This window comes from Choloepus didactylus, chromosome 3 (assembly GCF_015220235.1).
Source record: "Choloepus didactylus isolate mChoDid1 chromosome 3, mChoDid1.pri, whole genome shotgun sequence".
NCBI classification, from domain to species: Eukaryota; Metazoa; Chordata; class Mammalia; order Pilosa; family Megalonychidae; genus Choloepus; species Choloepus didactylus.
The window spans coordinates 205,949,453-205,971,599 of NC_051309.1; the positions used below are offsets into that span (position 1 = coordinate 205,949,453).

The window sequence follows — 22,147 nt, forward strand, 5'->3', positions numbered from 1 at the left end:
CCAAGAGGTCATTCAAAAGTCTCATTGAATTTAGGGATTGAGACACTAGTGATACAATTAACATGTGTGAAACACTTTTCTCTTTAGAAAACACTTAGGCAGTATCATGTAGAAGCTCAGAGCATGAACCTTGAACTGGATTTGAAACATGACCCATTCTGTTAGGATAGTCATCCCATTGACTTAATATTCTTTTATTTCTTTACTTCAGGAACTTTAACATAACCACAGTTTCTTATTCTTCAAATAAGAAACAGCATTAGAACTTCTGAGCCACTTTCCAGTTGGAAAAATATTCTGAAATGGGAGTTGGGGACAAAATTGAATAATCAATTTAGCCAACTTATTACAAGCATTTATTTTCCATGAAAATGTGATGCATCTCATGTTGCAGGCTCTCGAGACCTGTCTCCAGGAGCAGGTGCGGCTCAGAGCCCAGGTGCGCCTTCTGGAAACCCGGGTCAAACAGCAGCAGGTCAAGATCACCCAGCTTTTGCATGAGAAGGAAGTCCAATTCCTTGATAAAGGAAAGGAGACTGCTGTCATTGACCTTGGAAGCAAGAGGCAATATGCAGGTCAGAATTTACTTATCTTAATTTTTTCAATAATGTATATCCTACCCTCATGTGCAATGATGGTGCTAGTTATTTATCCACTTCAGGTTTTGCCAAAGAGCTTTTCCTATTCCAGCAATGAGCAAAATGAAGCATTATATCAGTTGCAAATGTCTTCTACTATATTTTATCTTTTTTCTCTATTATCTCTCCAGTTTGTTGCCAAAAACTGTAAGATCACTGCCCAATGTGCACTGAAGTCAATACAGTGACACTGGTGTTTCAGAGAGAGAAACGGCTTTATTTCATGGTCACCAAGAAGGAAGCCAGGAGTTAAAAAATCTCAAATCTGTCTCCCTAGGTCTAAAAAGTTTATTGTTTTTAAAGGGAGATGGAGTTGTTCCCATTACAATAACAAGTAACTAAGCTAAAATAACCATTACAATAACAAGGAGAAACACTGTGGTCAGTGGCTACAGGTTGACATTTAATATGAATGCTAAATATCTGGGAATTTCTATAGTTTAATAAGAGACAAGACAATAGATTGTTTAAATATTAGTGTGCAAGTGGCAGTTTATAACTGTGAATTTTTCCAGTTGAGCTTTGTTTTTATTTGTGTATCTTTTCTTGGTAACATTTATGCAATTTTCCCTTCTGAAACTGTAATGTGCTTTAAGGTTTCAGATAAGGTAATGGAATAAAAGGAGAAGAAAGGAAAAAGAATAAGCACAACTTAGGAAAATAAACAGAGTAGTTTTTATGATTATACTCTATGGTTTGGTAATTTTCCTTTTGATTAGGCCAATTTTCACCCTTGGAAGCAAAATGATCTTAAACACATTTCACACACTTCTGCACATATTATTATTCACTGTAGAGAATTATTGTTTTGACGTCTTCAGAAGTTTAAAAGGCATCTTTTAAATTAAACAAACAATAGTTGTCAGAAACAAAGAGAATGCCATCCAGCACACTTTCTTCACATGTCTAATCTAGCACAACCATAATGTATTACATTTCTTTGTTTATGGGTCTATCTTGATTAATTAACCAGGCACTTTGCTTCCCTCTTTCCTACCAGAGTACTAGGAACATAGTAGGTCCTCAAATTTATGGAATGAATATAAGGTAGTATACAGACATAGGAACAGCAAGATAAGCAGACATAAGTTGGGAAATAGATCTGACTGTAATTGAAAGACTGTAGAGACCAAAGCATTAGCAAGCTGATGGGATTAAAACCATCTTTATTTTGTGTTTCTAAATGTACTTACCACCATAGGATGTAAGAGTTGCAAGAACCTTAGGGCCTATGCTTCAATATAATGCTCCATTTTTCGCTCTTTCCCAAGATCCTAATCTTTTTCTGCTCAGACTCTGACCTGAGCTCCTGCCCCTCTGTTGCCCCGCATCATGATCTTTTACCCTTGATCCTTGGAATCCAACTCCCCTTCTTCCTTTTAAGGATAAAAGGAGGCCGGAGCCACTCACCTGCATAGGAGCATTGGTTTAGAGTGAGGATGGCCTGTGGCTGTGGAGCGCGAAACAAAGAGGAACCAAAGATTGATCAATAAATGCAGGCTTGGAAAACAAAGAAACAGTCCAAAGCAGTCACAAGAGGCAAGGAATGGCACCTAAGAAGAGAACAACAGTGAAGATTAAGCAAAACAGCAAAAGGGAACACAGAACAGCTATCTAACCGGGAAAAGAATTCAGAATCCACAGAGATTTATTGAAGATAGTGATTCACAGCCAGAGCTACACACTAGAATTTCCTGGCGATCTTTTAAAATGCTGATGCCTGTCAAGATCTGGGAAGGATCTGAGATTTGACCCTACTTGCAAGCTAACAAATTAGACTGTCGGTTTCATGGATGCTGGTGGGAGACATGAGACCCCTAGGTCAGAGACATGACCATGTTTGCATCAGGGTCTTTGCCCCCAAGTAGAAACGGGGTGGCTGGTGTGGAACAGCCCAGGGGGAGAATGCACAGACCCTCCATTATTGACAGCTGAGGAACCCTGAGCTTACAACACCCCAATCTTTTATAATGGAGTACAAGCAAATCTACCCAAACTTTGCCACGATCTCTACTAATAATGGAGAGCAAACAAACCTGCCATCTATTTCAGAGGGAGATACTATCTCTATCTTTCAAGACTGTTTACTATACAAACAGCTTTGAAAAAAATAGTTCAGAACAAAAGCTCTGCTTGCAAGATGTGTAGAAATTGTAGAAATGCAGGTGACCCATGGGAAATTATCTATAAATAATGCCTACGTCCCAGGCTAGACTGATTAAATCAGAATCCCTACAGGTTTGAAAAGGATTTATGCTTTCACTATTGGGCTTGGATGAGATTGTTCAAGACCAGAATCAGGTCAAAACTCTTACCAATTTTTTTTCCCACAGGCTGAGCAGGGTCAAGGTCTCATGGGGTCACTTTCCTTGGGTAGGAAGTGGGTCTTGTGGCAGTTTTTCTGGACAGGATCCTTTCATTGGATGAAGTTTTGGACCTGGTTGTGATGTGGTCAGTTATCCACCTATGCTGATTGTGGAAAAGCTCAATAAGAGACAGATTAGAGGGTGGAGTCTCACTGGGTTAATTGGGGCAATCACTGTGGATAACAGGATTGATTGACAGAGAATGAGGTAACTGGAGTGGTCAGAAGGCCATTTGATGGATACGCCTGCACTGCCATATGTATCAGCATCTGGCCCAAGAAAGAAAACTGGAAGCATCATTTAGTCAGGGCTCCCTAGAGCTCACGGCCAACCAGCAAACTTTCTATCATTATCCGCTACAAGGTGTCTTAGGACTTAGAAGTTCTTCTGGGAGATTTGCAGTTTGCTGAGACTTGAGTGATCAGTGGGATGTCAGTGGCATCAGGGATGAACAAAAGTAATAGAGCTGAGAGCCACAGGGAATGGCATGTTCTCAGTGGAGTGAATCAAGTTTGGGGTAAATTCATCAGTGCTAAGATAAATAGATCAGTTGGCAGATGTTATTGTGAACTAAGTTCATCCTGATAAATGAGTAGTGGACAGGTAGATTTGTACATTTTGAACATTGCTTTCTAAATGTAGGAGACACCTTGGATATGCTAATCAATATTATGTGGCTATAAATGCATGGTGGTGGATGATTTTTTGATGAAAATTTTATCAGTAACTGGTACAGAGGGGAAGCCCTTTCAGGGAGTGAAGAGTGCCATCTTCAAAAGAGTTTCTACCATCATCAGGATAGTGTATTTTCCAGGAGATGTTGGTCAATGAAAGATGTAATCCAGCATTATCCTCAGGAGCATTTGAGGGAAGATCTCCACATCCCACAGCAGAGCAGAGCCTGCTTCCCAGACAAGGCCCAGGCTATTGCATGGCTTGGGCTTCTGCTCCTGCTGTGAGGTTAGTAAATCAGGCCCACCACCCATACAGTTTTTCATCTCCTACCAAACTGTGAGACATACCCATAGATTTAAAGAGACGTTTGCTAGTTCCTAACATTAAAGGGGAGTAGATACTGGGCCTCTCTCAAATTTACTGTGAAGGGTCCTCCTGAGAGCTAAAACTATTCTATTCTAGCACCTCATCAAAGGCTGCATCCACCTGGAAGAGCAGCCAACTGACCTTATCCACTGCCCAGGCCTGTGGCCAGCAGGTGGCCAGATTAAGACAGGCAGGGCCACCAAACATTGGCTTCAACCAGATAACTTTAGAGCCACAGGCTGTCTCACCAGAGGAGAAGTAGCAACAGCAGCTCTACTTCTACTGCTAATAGGGAAACCAGGAAGTATACCCATGGCTTGGCATATTCTGATAAAACAGCCTTTATAGAAGACAGCCTAGAAGGCTCTGTGTTGCATTTTTCTAGGAGGGACAGCAGAAGCTGTGGTCCTGGCGGTGAGTTGCAGAAGCACACACCAACTCTGATCTCCCATACTGTGGCCTGGATCTACCCTGCTTGGATTTCCTACGCTTAATCACCCAAAACCATATTAACAGTCTATTTTTTAGCCAAGTACAAGCCTTGTCCATTGTTCCTGAAGCCAGACATTAGAAATGCATGTCGCTGTGTTTTGTCTTAGTTTGATGTTTAAAATGTATCTAATTAAAATAAATGCTATTGCCATAATCTCAAATTCCTATAAAAGCATCACCCATTCTGTGTCTCCAAATCTCTAAACCATCATTCTCCCAGGCTGAAAATACATTTATTTATTTGTCAAATATTTATGGAGCATCTACCACACCCCAGGCATTGTGCCAGCTGTTGGGAATGTAGCAGTAAACAGTGTTGTCACAGTGCCTGCCCTCAGAGAGCTTACATTCTGGTGAGAAAGGAGGCTTTTATAAAAGTAGCAATAAAATACAACCACTGCTTTGTTAGGAGAAGTTCAGAGAACTATGGAAACATACAGTCAGGGAAACTGTTTTATTCCAGGGACCAAAGAAATTCTCCTGAGGAGGTGATAGCTCAGGTAGGACTAGAAGTAAGTCAGGTGAAAACATGGTGGGCTGAGTGGGCTCCAGGAAGAGGGAACAGAGTGTGCCAAGACATAGTAACAAAAAGCTCATAGTACATTGGAAGGCATAAAAAAGTTGAGAGTGACTGGAATGAGACATTAGACAGAGAGAGAGAGGCCAGGGCCAATTGTGGGCAGTTATAAATCGAGGAAGGGATGACGGGAAGATTCTGAATGGTTTTATGTCAAGGTGTGGCAAGGTGAGTATTGAGTGTTTGGAAGCTTACTCCAACAGCCATTTGGAGAATGGATTGGAGAATAAAAGGACCGGGGGAGAGCAAGACTAGGGTTGAAAAATCCAGGTAAGGAGCTGGAGTGGTAGAGATGATGACGTGAACCAGGCTGGTTTAAGTGGATTCAGAGAATTTTTCAAATTGGACATATATTTAGGAGGTGGGATCAACATGGAGCTAAAGTAGAGTAGGCTGAGGGAGAGGAGTGCTTCATGGATGACTCCTAAACTTCCATTTTGGGGAACCAAGGGCTATTAAGGGAGAAGATGAAAGGATAGAGCTGAGAGGAACTATGTTCTGTTTGTAACATATTGACTCTGACGTGTCTATGAAACATCCTCATGGAGATGTCTGGTAAATAGGTGACTGTTTCTATGTCTACTTAAAGAAGAGAGTCCACTGAAGCAATATAGATTTGGTTGTTTGCAAAACCACAGTTTGGATGATATTGCTCCAGGAGAAGATAGAGGGTGAGGTAAGCAGAGCAGGACTGTGACCACGCTCTGGAGAATACCAGTACAGAGAGAGAAGTCTACAAAGGACGCTGGGAAGAAAGCACTCAGAAAAATAGGAGGAAAACTGTTCTAGTTTGCTAATGCTGCCAGAATGCAAAACACCAGAAATGGATCTGCTTTTATAAAAGGGAGTTTATTTGGTTACACAGTTACAGTCTTAAGGCCATAAAGTGTCCAGGGTAACACATCAGCAATTGGGTACCTTCACTGGAGGATGGCCAATGGTGTCCAGAAAACCTCTGTTAGCTGGGAAGGCATGTGGCTGGCATCTGCTCCAAAGTTCTGGTTTCAAAATGGCTTTCTCCCAGGACGTTCCTCTCTAGGCTGCAGTTCCTCAAAAATGTCACTCTTAGTTGCACTTGGGATATTTGTCCTCTCTCAGCTTCTCTGGAGCAAGAGTCTGCTTTCAACAGCTGTCTTCAAACTGTCTGTCATCTGTAGCTCCTCTCTCAGTTCCTGTGCATTCTTCAAAGTGTCCCTCTTGGCTGTAGCAAGCTCACTCCTTCTGTCTGAGCTTATATACTGCTCCAGTAATCAAGGCCCACCCTGAATGGGTGGGGTCACACCTCCATGGAAATTATCCAATCAGAGTCATCACCCACAGTTGGGTGGGGCACATCTCCAATGGAAACACTCAAAGAATTATAATCTAATTAACACTGATAGACCTGCCCACACAAGATTACATCAAAGATAATGGCGTTTAGGGGGACATAATACATTCAAACCAGCACAAAAACCAAGGGAGTATTATTCCCAGAAGCCAAGAGAAGAGTGTCGTGAGCAGTCAACAGTGTCACCTGGTTTGGAGAGATCAAGCAAAATACAAACTAAAAGAATCCATTGGATTTACAGACATGTAAATCTCTGGTGACATTGTAAAAACATTTTTGATATAACAGAGGGTTTTAGTAACATTTTCTTAGAATCAATAGCACTTTAAGTTTTCTGTAGTCAATAGTCTACTTCTGTGTTTCTTAAAAAAAATACATCTTTGACATTGAGAAATTAGCTCTTACATTTAAATACTTTCTTGATTATTGAAACAGTGGAATATGTTTTATGTTACATTTCATGGAATAACAAGACTTTGAATAGTCTTCAAATAAACCTCTTTAATAGAATTATAAAGTAAAATTTGGGCAGCTATTTTAATATTCCTAGAAAAGAATTTCAGCACATAGAATATCATTACATACTCATTACTTTAAAAATTAAAGGCCTTTTTCCAGTTCTCCATTTAATTTAGCAATACTCAGCAAAACTTGTTTTACGATGTGGAATTTTATAAAGCCATAGGCAGTTTTTTGATTGCCAGCACACTCAGAGTCACTGAACTAATAACAATATTTAAACAAATGATGGTGAATTCTTATATTCCATGTGATTGGTAAACTGTAAAAAGAACTTAATATTCTTGATCCTGTGTTAGGTTTGGTTGACAAAGTTTAAAAGCACAGGTTCTGCAGCCAAAATTCCTGGGCTAGAACCCGAGATCCAACACTTAATAGCAGTATTTCCTTAGGCAAGTTATTTAACGTCTCTGTACCTCAATGTTTTCATTAGTAAAATGAAGATAATAACAGTATCTAGTTTATACAATTGTTGCTAGGATTAAATGAATGAATACGGTTAAACCACTTAGCACAGTGTCTGGCACCCACAGTAAGTTTATCATTATTATTTTTTAAAAGTTTCAAGACGTATTCTGCTTCAGAGTAAAATAAATTGAGACTGCAAACCAGAAGGAATCCTGACAGAAATGAACAGATTTATCTATCGTATTTATTTCTCTCCCACCCCATTTTCCTTGGGGAGGTGGATATAAATAGACCTTGCCATTTACATTTGGCAACTGCCCCACCCATGTGACCTTGCCGTTGCTTCCATTACCTTCACTCACTGTTGCTCTGTTTCCTAGAGGACCAGATCTGTCTGATTGCAGCACACCAGGTAAAAAAGGAGAAAGGGCTAGGAGGAGGAAATCAGAGGAACCAGCAACCCAAACTCCCAAGTGCATGATCAAAGCTAGAGAGAAAAGGACAGAAAAAGAGAGAGAAGAGAATGCAAGAAAAGCATGAGGGGAGTATTTGATTCCAGAGACGACAACTTCTAATTCACAGTGGCTCAAGGTGGAACAATAAAGAGTTGGAAGTGTGTTTGGTGATGGGCAGTGGGAGCATTGCTCTAGTGTGAGTATGTTGGCTTTGTGAAGGCAGCAAAGTTACAGGATCAGAAGTATATAGTGGAACCAGAATTTGGCCATCATCTATTGTCATTCTTCTCTTTTGCATGCTATATTCCAGCTATACTAACTATAGTTCAATTTCTCAAAAGCACTTTGCTCTCCTGAGTCTTTGGAGCTTTGTTTTAGCCCTTTCCTCTATCTAGAAAATTATTCTCTAGTCATCCCAACCCCCACCCACCACCCCTGCCCCCCTGCTCCTGCGTTAGGTTGACTCCTGTTACTCATCCTTTGGATCCCAGGGTACCCTTCACTTCTACCAGGAAACTTTTCTTGACCTCAAAGTCTGGATTAGGTACCACCTCTGTGCATTCCAATAGCACCCTTTATTTTTCTATCTTTATCACTTACCATGGAGTGTTCTCCCTGCTAAACTGTCTAGTGGATTGTTGTATTTTCAGCACCTAACATGGTGACTAGCATCAATATTTTTTTTAATTTAATTGACGGGAGAGATTAAATGAAAGAACATGAGTACAAACACTTCAAAAAGTCCCATGGGGTCAGACAAGACTGTTGTTTGAATAAAAACTTGAGAAGAAGGCAACAGATTGGTTATTCAGAGGATGAACATATAGTTACGTGATTACAAAACTGGTATAAAATGGGAGAGCAATCTCAGAGGCAAGGAATTGATGGACGCAAAAGAAGTCAATACCATGATCCCAAATTCCAAACCAAGCTCAAGATTAAGAGTGTTTATTCAAACACCATGTGAGCAGATCACCAACACAGATTCAAGTGTCAGATAATGGCAGGAGGCAGGAAATTAGATGTTTGTCACTGGAACTGTGCAACTAATCATGGGAAAACAGACTTCAGAGCTAAAAGTCCAATCCCTGTGTTCTGGTTTGCTAGTGCTGCTGTTATGCAAAATACCAGAAATGGATTGGCTTTCATAAAGGGGGTTTATTTGGTTACAAATTTATAGTCCGAAGGCCATGAAAATGTCCAAATTAAGGCATCAACAAGAGGATACCTTCACTGAAGAACGGCCAATGGCGTCTGGAAAACCTCTGTCAGCTGGGAAGGCATGTGGCTGGCATCTGCTGGTCCTTTGCTCCCAGATTGCATTTCAAAAATGGCTTTCTCCAAAATATCTCTGGGCTTGTCTCTCTTAGCTTCTCCACAGCAAACGCTGTGCTAGCGTCTCTTAGCTAAGCATCTCCAAATGTCCTGTTGCCCACATCTCCAAGCATCTTTAAGCATCAGCATCAGCAAGCATCTGGGCCTATGTGGCTCTTTTTAAAAGACTCCAGTAAATTAATCAAGGCCACACCTCCATGGAAACAATCCAGCCAGAGCCATCACCCACAGTTGGGTGAGTCACATCTCCATGGAAACAACCCAATCCAAATATCCCACAAGATTGGATTAAAAGATTGTGGCTTTTTTGGGGGGACATAATATATCCAACTGGGCATACCCTGTATTGACAGTGCTGAGAAGCAGAACCAAGGAAACAAGTGGTCACCAAGGAATAGCAAGAAATGAGTTAGTAGGAAATGGAAACACTCAAGTCAGAGCAGGACTGACTGTATAAGCAGGTGTTAGATAGAAGGTTCACATTGTTGGGGGCAATTAGAATTGTGTATGAGTGTGTGTGTGTGTGTGTTTACTATATAGCATTAAGGTAAATTATAGACATTCTAAAGATGGCTATTTATGGATAAAACAGCTGAAAAATAAATTCCAGAAGTCATTAGATTATATGCAGTCCACACTTAATATTCTTCATATATGATGCAAACATGGAGGAAGAGAAGAACAAAATGTGAAATATAAATACAGTTAAATTGTACTTTATTTTTTAGCATATAAGCAAATAATACTAGAGAGCCTATTACAGGCAAACACTCAATGATTCCTTTAAAATATGTAATAAATTGCTCATGACAAAGTTTGTTCTTAAATTTTAAAAAATTAAATATTCATATATGTGATCCATAGAAATAGGAATTTCTTTATTCTTATTTACAAGTAACTATATCATTACAAAAATTATTTTCTCAATTCTAATTTATCTCATGTTAGAAAATACCTAATTACATACAACCTAGCAATTTTACCAGATAATGCACAAATCACATGGTTTTTATACAGCATATAATTAAACTATATCTTTTTTAAACACATTTGGGTGCTATTGAAATATGTGCCTAAATTTAAAGATTTCAGCACAATTTCACAACAATTCACAACAATCTGTGGCATCACAGCATTTGTTCAGCCAGAAGACCACTGGCTTGGCAATGTCTCCTTCTGCAGGAACCCGCAATCTTTAGGAGACAGTCTCTTGAGGCAGTAAGTGTTGTGCTCAGGGTATGGGCTCTAAGCCTGATTTCAAAATCTAGTTGCCCATCTTGCTAGCTCTGGCCTTTGGGCAAGTAACTTAACCTCTATGTGCCTCATATACCTCATCTGTAAAACGGCAACAATAATAAAACATGCTTCCCTATAAGGATTAAATGAGTTAATACATGTGACAAGATGACATAGTATTTAGTACAAAAGAAATGTTCAGTGGGCATTATTGTAAGCCCTTTCTCTGTGTCAGAGAAGAGAGCCCAACATTATTGCATTCTCTGAAGAGCCGACTTCCTTTCTCCTTTTGCTCTCTTTTTATGTTGCCTGGAGGTGAAGATGGCAGTGGCTGGGCCAGGTCTGGCATCTCCCAGCATGCTCTGCGGGGTAATGGCTGACCCCTCACGCTGGCCTTTACTCGAGTTTAGAACGTGGGGTACTTAGAGCCTTTGGTTTTCAGCTTTGAACCTAAGCCAGCATTCTGGAACACCAGGAAAAATCCCAGTTGTCAGGTTGTCATGTCACTAGAGGAAAATGAAACATCCAGCCTTCCAGCACAGTTTGCTCTCTGCGTGAGCAGAGAAACTATTCACGTAGCTGGTTTGACACAATATTTGTCAAGACAGAGGGCAGGAAAACTTTGGTCTTGCTCTAGCATTGTGTAAGTATCCAAAAGTCCTTATTTTTTTTTAACCTCATCAGCACAGAGCTCTCTGACCCTGCTTCTCTCCTATATTCCCCAGGGGCTTGAGCAGGTTGAAACACTTTAAAAATCCTAACTTAAAATATATAGTTATTGTTTTAAAGCCTATGTTACTTGAACTCTATTGCCACAGTGTAAGTCACATTTCCCCAAGTCAAGCTCCTTAACTTATTTGCTACTGGTGTAAAACTTTTTTTATGTTTATTTATTCACTGTTGTGGTTTTCCAGTTGAAAGCTTTCATCTGGTTCTAAAATTGCATTTGGCATTTTCTTCTGGGGAGAATATGAAACAAAAAAATAATTGCGGTTAGTATTAAAAAACATATAGAAAGAGTTAGGTGAAATCTCCATATTCATGAAGTTTTCCAGAGGCAAATACTATAGCCAATCATTTCCATAATTGCCTGGAAAATAGAAAGTTTGAAACTTAAGAATCTTTGTTATTTAGCTCTTTGATAGGAGTTTAAATGTAAGCAAAGAACTCCTTTCCTAAACAAGGTTAAAATCTGCTTTAATGAAATGTGTTGTATAATATATTTGACTACAAGTGTAAGCTTTTTAACAATATTTAGCTAATTTTAGGTCATCGTTTCCCCATTGTTTTCCTTCTTGTTTAATTGCCAAGACAGAATCCCTTTTTATAATCCAGCATTTATAAGGAACACTTGGACTTCTGCATCTCAAAAATAAATGTATAGATAAAGCCTAAATCATTACAACGATGAACATCTCAGCTATGATTGGTCTCAGCCTTGTAAGGGCTTTGTAATGTAATTAAGTTTCATTATTTTCTCTTCTCTCCTGATTTCCATTGCCTCTTTAGCCTATTTAACATACAGTATATTTTATTTGTAACAAAACAAAAAACAGAGTTGTAGACAATTCAGCATTAAGACAATGAAAATGAAGAATGAATTTAAAAAATTATACTAATGCAATGGAATTGTCCGATCAGGAAGATAAAATGTTGAAAAGGAAATTAAAATGATAAGAGTAAAATGTGAGTTAGCAATGTTAAATTAAAGTATTTTTGTTTGAAAGTCTGTGACTGGGTGTTCCTAAGACTATGCCAGGAGTATTTTGGTTGTTGTTGTTCTGTTTCATTTTTGCTCTCTTTGTAGTGGCCACTACTTCAACCATTCAAAAACATAGCTTTCTGGACATTTGAACAAAGAAGTTCATACTTGCCATATCTTCTGAGTCTGTGCAGAGCAGCCTCGATGAGAATTAATGGATAATTTACTGGGACTGCAAGTGGTTAAAGAAACAGAATTAACTGGTGATTTTACTTTTTGGTGACAAATCGGCAGCTATGTTTGTTTCGGTAGTTAAAGAAATACCTCAGCAAAGAAGAATGCAGTGATGAAAGGAATCTTAGAAGCTTGCCAAAACATCTAAGAATGTGTGGGTTGTTAGAAATTTCAGTGGATTACTAAAAAATCTGGTCAGATTGGAAGGTTATAATGATCTAACAAGGAAATTACTATTTTGCATTCATTTCCAGATGTTCAGAGTGGTTTATAATGCTCTGTCAGGATAACCTGTATTAAATTATTAGTTTTATGACATATTTCTGCATTTTTAGCTTCTTAGGAGGGATAAATTCTGCTATTCTGTCTGAGATCCAGCTACATGCTCCACTGAAATGTTCTGTAATTAACTGAATTTGTTTTTAAAAATTATTTTCCACAAAATTCAGAAATGAGAAACTGAATCTCTATTGTATTCCTTTTATTCCCCCATGATTGTATCAAGGAATGTGCCAGTTTGAATGTATTATGTCCCCCCAAACACCATTATCTTTGATGTAGTCTTGTGTGGGTAGAACTATCTGTTAATTAGATTGTAATTCTTTGAGTGTTTCCGTGGAGATGTGCCCCACCCAACTTTGGGTGATGACTCTGATTGGATAATTTCCATGGAGGTGTTGGTCCTCCCATTCGGGGTAGGTCTGGATTAAATTACTGGAGCACTCTATAAGCTCAGACAGAAGGAACAAGCTGCTACAGCCAAGAGGGACACTTTGAAGAAAGCACAAGAGCTGCAGATGAGAGACATTTTGAAGACGGCCGTTGGAAGCAGACTCTTGCTCCGGAGAAGCTAAGAGAGGACAAATGCCCCAAGTGCAACCAAGAGTGACATTTTAAAGAGGAGCTGTGGCCTAGAGAAGAACGTCCTGGGAGAAAGCCATTTTGAAACCAGAACTTTGGAGCAGACGGCAGCCACGTGCCTTCCCAGCTAACAGAGGTTTTCTGGACACCATTGGCCATCCTTCAGTGAAGGTACCCGATTACTGATGTGTTACCTTGGACACTTAAGGCCGTAAGACTGTAACTGTGTAACCAAATAAACCCTCTTTTATAAAAGCCAATCCATCTCAGGTGTTTTGCATTCTGGCAGCATTAGCAAACTAGAACAAGGAGTCAGATGACAACTAATTAATAGGAAAGAAAATAATACTTTCCTAATGTCCACTGGAAGATGTACAAGATGCAGTTTTATGAAGCATGTGTTTATCTGTTTCTATCAGGACTAAGGTAATTCAGAGGCTTCCTTTTAGAAAAGACACATAACAAACATTACATTACCTTGTTCTGCATTCAGATTGTTCAGAGATTTTCAATGATGGGCATACAAACAGTGGATTTTACAAAATTAAGCCCCTCCAGAGCCCAGAAGAATTATCTGTTTATTGTGACATGTCCGATGGAGGAGGGTGGACAGTAATTCAGAGACGAATGGATGGCAGAGAAAATTTTCACAGGTGAGCTAATTATGACATAATTAATTTGAAGTACAAAATGTAAGTTTTATAGTAAGTTATTGTTCCAGTTTGGTAAAGCTGCTGGAATGCAATATACCAGGAATGGGTTGGCTTTTACAATGGAGATTTATTAGGTTACAAATTTACAGTTCTGAGGCCATAAAAGTGTCCAAACTAAGTCACCAACAAGTGGACATCTTCACTGAAGAAAGGCCGATGGTATCTGGAACACCTGTCAACTGGGAGGGCACGTGGCTGGCATCTGCTGGTCCTTTGCTACCAGGTTGCATTGCTTTCAGCTTCTGATTCCAATGGCTTTCTCTTTAAGCATCTGTGGGTTTTCACTTAGCTTCTCCAGGGCAGACTCTGTCTTTCATCTCTTAGCTTAGGATCTCCAGATGTCTTTCTGTCTGCATCTCCAAGCGTCTGGGTCTGTGTCAGCTCTCAGCTCTCTTAAGGACTCCAGTAAACTAATCAAGACCCACTTTGAATGGGTGGGGTCACATCTCCACAGAAACAACCTAATCAAAATATCCCACCCAACAACAGATCTGCCCCCACGAAAGTCGATTAAAAGAACACAGGCTTTTATGGGGTACCTAACAGATTCGAACCAGCATGGTTATATACTGAAGCCTGTTAATTAGCCTGAATTTCACTTATTGTAAATAAGAAAGTTGAGAGTGCATTAACTAATCAAGAAAATATAGAGTGTGGGTGTGGCGGGGGGCTGGGCACTTTGGGTACTGCAGATGTCCATTTTCAGTGTTGCTAAAACCAGCTTTTACTTCCAATTTTTTAGAGGCTGGGATGACTATAAAAATGGCTTTGGAAATTTTGTCCAAAAAAACGGTGAATATTGGCTTGGTAATAAAAATCTTCACTTATTAACCACCCAAGGTAAGATTTACATGATGTCAAATTCATTTGATATACAATGAAAACAACTTCATAGGCAATGGAACTAGTTCAGTAACACAATTTGCAGATGCAATAATTCCTTTTGAGTGATAATCCCTTTTGTTAACTGTGGCTTTTTAAAACTATGACTAGAGGGAAAGAAACTAGACCTGGATTGTGGGTAGGGTGAAGAGTTAGTTTGCTCATATATATATTGTATTACTGGAAAGGAAAAGTAAATATAATCCTTTTTCTTGCATTGAGGGCCTCAAGATTATATATATTGTATCAGTTTTCTATTGCCACAATAACATAGTGTAACAAGCTACTTTAAAACTTAATGACTTAACCAGATGAAAAAGACAAACAATATATGATCTCACTTACATGAAAAATCTGGAATAAGCAAATTTCATTGAGACAGATAGTGGATTACCGGTTACCAGGGGCCAGGGGTGGGAGGGGCGGTAGGAGGGGAATTGGGAGTTATTTCTTAATAGGTACAGAGTTTGTCCTTTCAAAATGGTGAAAAAGTTTGGGTAGTAGATATTAGTGATGGTGGCACAAAACTGTGAATGTAATGAATACCACTGAATGGTGCACTTAAAAGTGGTTAAAACAGGAAATGCTGAATTGTATAGATATTGCTACAATAAAAAGTTTTTAAAAATGCAATGACTTAAAACAATGCCCATTTATTATTTCTCGCTAATCTACATGTTTGCTGAGTGGTTTTCTGATCAGGGCTAGGCTCAGCTGACGGTGACTAGGTTTGCTTATGCTTCTGCAATCAACTTCCCGGTCAGCTGCAGGCTGGCCTCGGATGGGACAATTCAGCTCTCTCATCTTCCAGCTAGCTTCTGTGACAGATGCAGTGTTCCAAGAAAGTGAGTGGAAGCACATATGTCTCCTGAGGCTTAGGCTCAGAAGTGGCACACAATCACTTTTGTGCATTCCATTGGTGAAAGCAAGTCATAGGGCAAGCTCATATTTAAGGGGTGAGGAAAATAGACTTGATAAGAGTAGTTACAAAGTCACACTGCAAAGGGCATGGGTAAACGGAGAGGTGAAGAATTGAATCAAATACCATACATACTAGATGTCCTTCTTTTACACTTCAACTTTTAATTTTGAAAATATTCAAACATACAGAAACGTTGAAAGAAGTTTCATTCATATATTTACCACCTTGATTCTAAGGTAACGTTTTACTATGCTTGCTTTATCACACATATACCCATCTGTTCAATACAATATTCATCCATCAGCCCATCTTATTTTTTGACATGTTACAAAGTAAATTGCAGACATCGGAACAATTCCCCCCATGTACTTTATTCTTTCTTGATAGAGATGTTGTGGGTTTACAGAAAAATCATGCATAAAATGTAGGGTTCCCATACACCACCCCATTATTAACATCTTGCATTGGTGTGGAATATTTGTTGCAATTGATGAAAGCATGTATTTTATAGTTGTACGATTAGCTATAGCCCGTGGTTTAACTTAGGTTTCACTGTTTGTGTAGTGTAGTTCCATAGATTTTTTTGTTTAATTTTTATTCTGTTACCGTATATACAACCTAACATTTCTCCTTTTAACCACATTCAGATATATATTTCAGTGCTGTTAATTATGTTCACAATGTTGTACTACCATCACAAAACATTTCCATGGTTCCAGATAGGAATCCTGCACATTTTAAGCCTTAATTTCCCATTCCCCATCCCCTCCCCATCTCCTGGTAACCTATATTCTAGACTCTGACTTATGAATTTGCTTATTCTAATTATTTCATATCAGGGAGATCATACAATATTTGTCCTTTTGTGTTTGGCTTATTTCACTCAATGTGATTTCTTCAAGGTTCATCCATGTGGTCCCATGTACCCCCATGTACTTTTGCATGCGTATCTTTAACTAGATTTCAATATTTGTTTAATATCATTATTGTGGGAACAAATTTTCCAAGCTTCTCTTTTCCATGTTCTTTTGCCCCAATCTGTTGCCGGCCTTCCTTGCTCCCATTGCTGTCTGAGAAGGTAGTCAGCCACACTCAGGTCTGATTCTGACGTTCTCATACAAGGCTATTGTTTTGCCAAAAAATAAAAAAATAAAAAGACTCATGTTAAATCACACTAGCAATGCATTAAATATAAATATAAGAGCAAGGTTTTACCTGTTCTATCCAAGTTCAGGAAAACTATTGGCGTTTCTATATTCATAATAGTCAGTAGGTTTATAATTACAGGGCTCTTTGAAGACACCAGGATAATAGCTAGAGAGGATGGGTAATCCTAGAAGACTTATATTTTCTTTCTTTGTCCTTCTTGTGGTTAGTGCTCTTTAAATTTACATCAGTTTTCCTTCATCCAGCATACTTATTATCCTAATTTTAAACATTTTATGACAGATATATTAAATTCATCATACTGGCTTCTGTTTCTTTCACATATTAATGTTTACCTGGTTTCTTACTGAAAGTATTAAAACTCTAAGCAGCAACACTTGGCTACTATGAAATATACTAAACTCAAACATTATTTTTCTAATTCTTATCATGTGCCCAGATGAACTTTGCAACAAATCTGCTTCACTTTTGTGTCCAGGCTGCCTGTTTTCATGTAGCAAAAATGTGTTTAACACAACCACACAACTACATATCTCATTATCTCAAGGACAAGACAGCACGTTTATCCCTGTATTTGTTATTTATGAAGACACTTAAGGCTAAGCATTGCCTCTGAAAAGAGCTTTATCCACATTACATAAATTCTGACTGGAAGTGTTTCCGATAAAATTAATTTAGAAATCGCCTGTATTTGTGATTTTATTTACTTGTTGACCAAAGAGACATTTAGATGGTTACCTAAAAAACTGACCCTGACTTCAGATCTCTCCCATAACGCAAAATATTTTTTAAGACAGTTGACTGAGACTGACCTACGGCTCCTATCTGTTTCAGTCTTTTTTAACATGTTCTTTATTGCTCTTGGGTCCTGGTTAGAGAGGTCTCTTCCTTGGAACTCTGCTTTAGAGAACTCCATGGGACCAAAAATCTGTGGGGCCAAGGGGACAAGCCCAACAGGAGGCCTCATCTACTTGTAGACCTTGCTCCATTAAAGGGAATCCAAAATTCTCTGCTCAAAGAGCCTTGAGCTTGTTTCCAGGACCTGTTCAGGCCTCTTCCTCATCTCTCTTCCTGTGGGAAGGCTGTGCTGCTGACGGGTGCACCTCTAAACCAAAGGAAGGCAAACAAAGGAACAGCCTTCTTTGTAGGTATGGCTGGAGTTCGGATGTGCAGCCTGGGATGTCCACAAGTGCGTTCAGGGCCCATTACTGTTCATGGTAGAGTTTGGAATGGGAGAAAAAGGGAGGCAGACCGTACACCACGGCTGGGTGATAGGGCCAGGGACTCTCTCTCCCTGGGTCTCAAACTTCTTGCTTGGAACTGCAAGGAGTGTGACAATCTACATTCAAACCTGACCTTAAAAATCATTCTGAAATTTTACTTATCAAAATAGGAGGATGGAACATATTTTATCTAATGGTTGGTTTGATTTATAACTTTGTATACTTCTGACAGCAGTTCTGTTTCTGAAAAAGGAACAGCCTTTGTTATTTGCAAACCTTAGGACAATAGGAAAAAGAAGATTGCTTAAAGATAGCAACTATTTCAGTCATATTTTTTTAGATCAACATTCTTATTAAAATTAAGAAAAAGAAGATAAATTTTAATGCAACTTTATTGAGATATATTCACATACCATACAATCCATCTAGAGCATGCAATCAACAGTTCACAGTAACATGACATGATTGTGCATTCATCACCAAGGATAAACTTTTAAACTTTAAAAACTTCTCTCTGTTAGATTTCTTAATCTATTAGCTAAATATTTACTGCAATGACTTGTTTCCTTTTGTTCTTTACTAAGTGAATTGCACTAGCTTTTACCTATAATAGATTAAAGTAGCAATGTTCTTCCTTGAAGATTGTTTCTAATTTTTTCAAGTTAAAATACAAAATAAAATGTTTATGTTATAAAAACAATTAAGTCACTGTTTATTCTTGGAAAACTTTTGGCAGAGAAAATGGTGAAGGTGAAATTGAGCTGTGAATTGTTTTTAAACCTCAGAAGTCAATGTCATGTCACATGGGTGGAAAAAACTTACAATTTCTTATTTTGTTTCTCAGGAGAATATACTTTAAAAATAGACCTTGCTGATTTTGAAAATAATAGCCGTCATGCACAATATAAAAATTTCAAAGTGGGAGATGAAAAGGTATTACAATTTTCAAATAAGTTAAAATGGGAAATTCTGTGCTCTGTGTGTGTCACCATGATAATTTAAATTTTTTTTTAAGTGAGTATTACCATGAATTAACACTTAAAAATACAACATAACCCTGAAGTCAGAGGAAATAAAAATATACTATAGAACCTGTTCTTTTGTTCATTAAATGGGCATTTTAAAATGATGACTACTGATTGTGGAACTCACTTCTTTCCCTTTAGAGTGCCTATGTGCTGACTATTGGGGAATATTCTGGAACAGCTGGAGACTCCTTTGCAGGAAACTTTCACCCTGAGGTGCAGTGGTGGGCAAGTCATCAAAATATGAAATTTAGCACAAGGGACAGAGATAATGACAACTACTCAGGGAACTGTGCAGAAGAGGAAAAGTCTGGCTGGTGGTTTAACAGGTTTGAAGTTTTATGAACATAGTTGCAATGGCACTAATTACACTAGTAGGCTTTAATCATAATTTATGAGGTAATGTTGGTCTTATTTGCAATCTTCAAATTTGCAATCTTTATTTGAATTCTTCAGTGATGAGGAATTGTTAAGGATTTGTTCATCGTGCACATTAGTAAAGCTTGAAAAATATGCCATAGAAATAAAAAGATTGGTGAAGAGACAATCAAATCACTACTTTTACAAAGCTTGTTTGTAAGCTGAATTATGAGTGAAATGTCCTAAACAGTAGGCCACAAATTGATGCGAAGAAATAGAAAGCATTTATATATAGAAAAAAATATTTTTGGCTCACTCATAGTAAACTAGTACTTCACCTCTCCTATCACACAAAATAGCCATTGTTATTGCTGTAATTTTTGTGTCTTACTGCTTTTCAGTCATTGCAATTTTCATTAAATCTAAGCTTCTCCCAATGTAGAAATGTCCTCTGAGATATTCCTAAAACCTATCTCCACCCTCTGATTGAATACTCCAGTGGACTTTATCACTATGCTCATTCCATTTTTCATTGTGCAAAATTCTTCCTTTTGTTGACCTGATACCTGCCTTCTTATGCCTCACAAGAGTTTTCAGCAGAACTCTTCAGGTACTGGATAGGAAGTATTTATTGTGTCTCTCACCATTTTCTCTTCTCTAGGGTAAAGATCTCTGTTCGCCACCCGAGATGGTTTCCAGGCAGCTTCCTTTGTTGTAATCACAAATTTAAGGCAGGAATGGAAACTTCATACTGAGAGTCTTCTTTAAAAATAATCTGAATTCCTTTCTTTAGTTATGTCAATAAAGAAATATGTGGTAATTAATTTTATAATAACACTACACAGAAAATAATTGCACACTCCTTCAAGTAATTTCTACATATCAGGGGAAACTTAACAGACTCCAAAGGAGAAAGGGGGAAATTTAAAAATTTATGATAACCTAGCTAACTTATCTAGATTGATGTGATATTTATATATAAATTGACTCAGCAATTCAGACAAATGATTATTTGTTGATAACCCAGAAAACTTTAGTGGTTCAGATTCTGTTTTCTTACCCTTGATCTTAAAATAACTGATATACTAGTGATTTAAAGAAGAAGAAGAAGGATGCTTGAATTACAAAGGCAGAGTCTTGACAGCCAAAGAATAAACCTGCAAGGGCAAATTCTCAAGGAAGCCCGCAGTAGAACACCTTACCCCACACCTTGCTTTGTTAACCCATACCACTCTTGCTAAGTTCTTGGCTACCACTCTTCTGAGTTAGGAGAGTGTAAGGCTGAAAGATACAAGGTCAGGTTTTGTTTGCTTGCTTTTATTTTTGTTTAAAGATTCCTAAGAAGAAAAATGTTTATTTTTCAATACATGGTAAGTAGCCTGGGGTGCATCCTAAGTTTTGTTATGGCACTAAAACCCACCTGCTGAAAACAACCATCTGTTGTAGAAATATATTGGCATTTGGAAACTGATGAATATTCTCCTCACCTGAAAAATGACAGAATTCATAGTTAAAGGTTTTGATCATTTGCTAGGGTGAAGGATACTTTTATAGTCTGATTATACTGTTGTATTTTTTTCTCCCACCAGGTGTCACGCTTCAAACCTGAATGGCTTATACTACAGGGGCCCCTACACTGCAGAGACGGATAATGGGGTGGTCTGGTATACCTGGCGTGGATGGTGGTATTCTTTGAAATCTGTGACTATGAAAATTAGGCCAAATGATTTCACCTCAAATATTGTTTAATTGTCCCTATTGGGCTTTCATTTCTGCAATTCAGTGTAGTTCAAGATGATTTGACAAATTGCAATTCTGCACACACACACGATGATAGCAATTGTCATGTGTACTATTTTCATTCTCCTTGCTTGCCTTTACTACTTAATGTACTTTTAGTACAGCAAATAGGAGATATTCACCAAATAAATGGAGATAATATTAATGTTTGTTGAATTCCTGTGTGTGAAGGACTATGATAAGAGCTTATGTTGTACAAAAAATAAAAAGCATACAATATGTTCCATGACTTGGAGATAACATAATAATAAATGCAAAATAAATTAAATATGAATGCAATCAAACAAACACATGACCAAAACCAGCAAAGAATAGATTGCCAAATCAACTGCATAGACAATAAATGTTATGAGTTGGGATTTGAACTCGGGTCTCTGAGTACAGAGCTGGAACTCTAAAGCACAACTCAGGATCTTATTCATTATAAAACACTATCTGCTGTTTATGTAAGCTATACACTTCTTTCACAGGTCTCATTTTAATTCTTATGCCAACATTATAAAATATTATTATCCCTCAACAGAGCTGAGGAATTGTCAGTCTGAGATTTTGTGACTTGCTCAAAGTTTAAAAGCTCAAATCCAAGTCTTCTGATGTAAAACCAAATGTTTTGCCACCATCCCATTAGCTTCTTCTGGATAGGAAAGAACCTTTCAGGTAAGAGTAAAAGCTCAGTAAAGACAAGATATTCCAAAAAATATTTACTAGTGTCAACTATGTGTCAGGCACAGGAGATACAGATGAAGACCACATGGAGCTTAGTCTTTTTTTTTTTTTTTTTTTTGGTATTTCTTTTTAATCTTCATTTTATTGAGATATATTCACATACCACGCAGTCATACAAAACAAATTGTACTTTCA

General features: G+C 38.2%; 1 protein-coding gene across 1 annotated transcript in view; it reads left to right on the forward strand.

The window, feature by feature from the left end:
* The window catches only part of FGL1 (fibrinogen like 1), a 48,995-nt gene extending 27,564 nt beyond the window's left edge, over positions 1-21,431 (forward strand). Inside the window, exons 3-8 of the mRNA XM_037831223.1 lie at positions 395-575; positions 13,688-13,847; positions 14,650-14,747; positions 18,946-19,034; positions 19,268-19,455; positions 21,076-21,431. Of these exons, the coding sequence (XP_037687151.1) occupies positions 395-575; positions 13,688-13,847; positions 14,650-14,747; positions 18,946-19,034; positions 19,268-19,455; positions 21,076-21,235 (876 nt within the window). The 3' untranslated portion in view covers positions 21,236-21,431. The remainder of the gene's footprint in view (positions 1-394; positions 576-13,687; positions 13,848-14,649; positions 14,748-18,945; positions 19,035-19,267; positions 19,456-21,075) is intronic.
* The last annotated feature ends 716 nt before the right edge of the window (positions 21,432-22,147 follow it).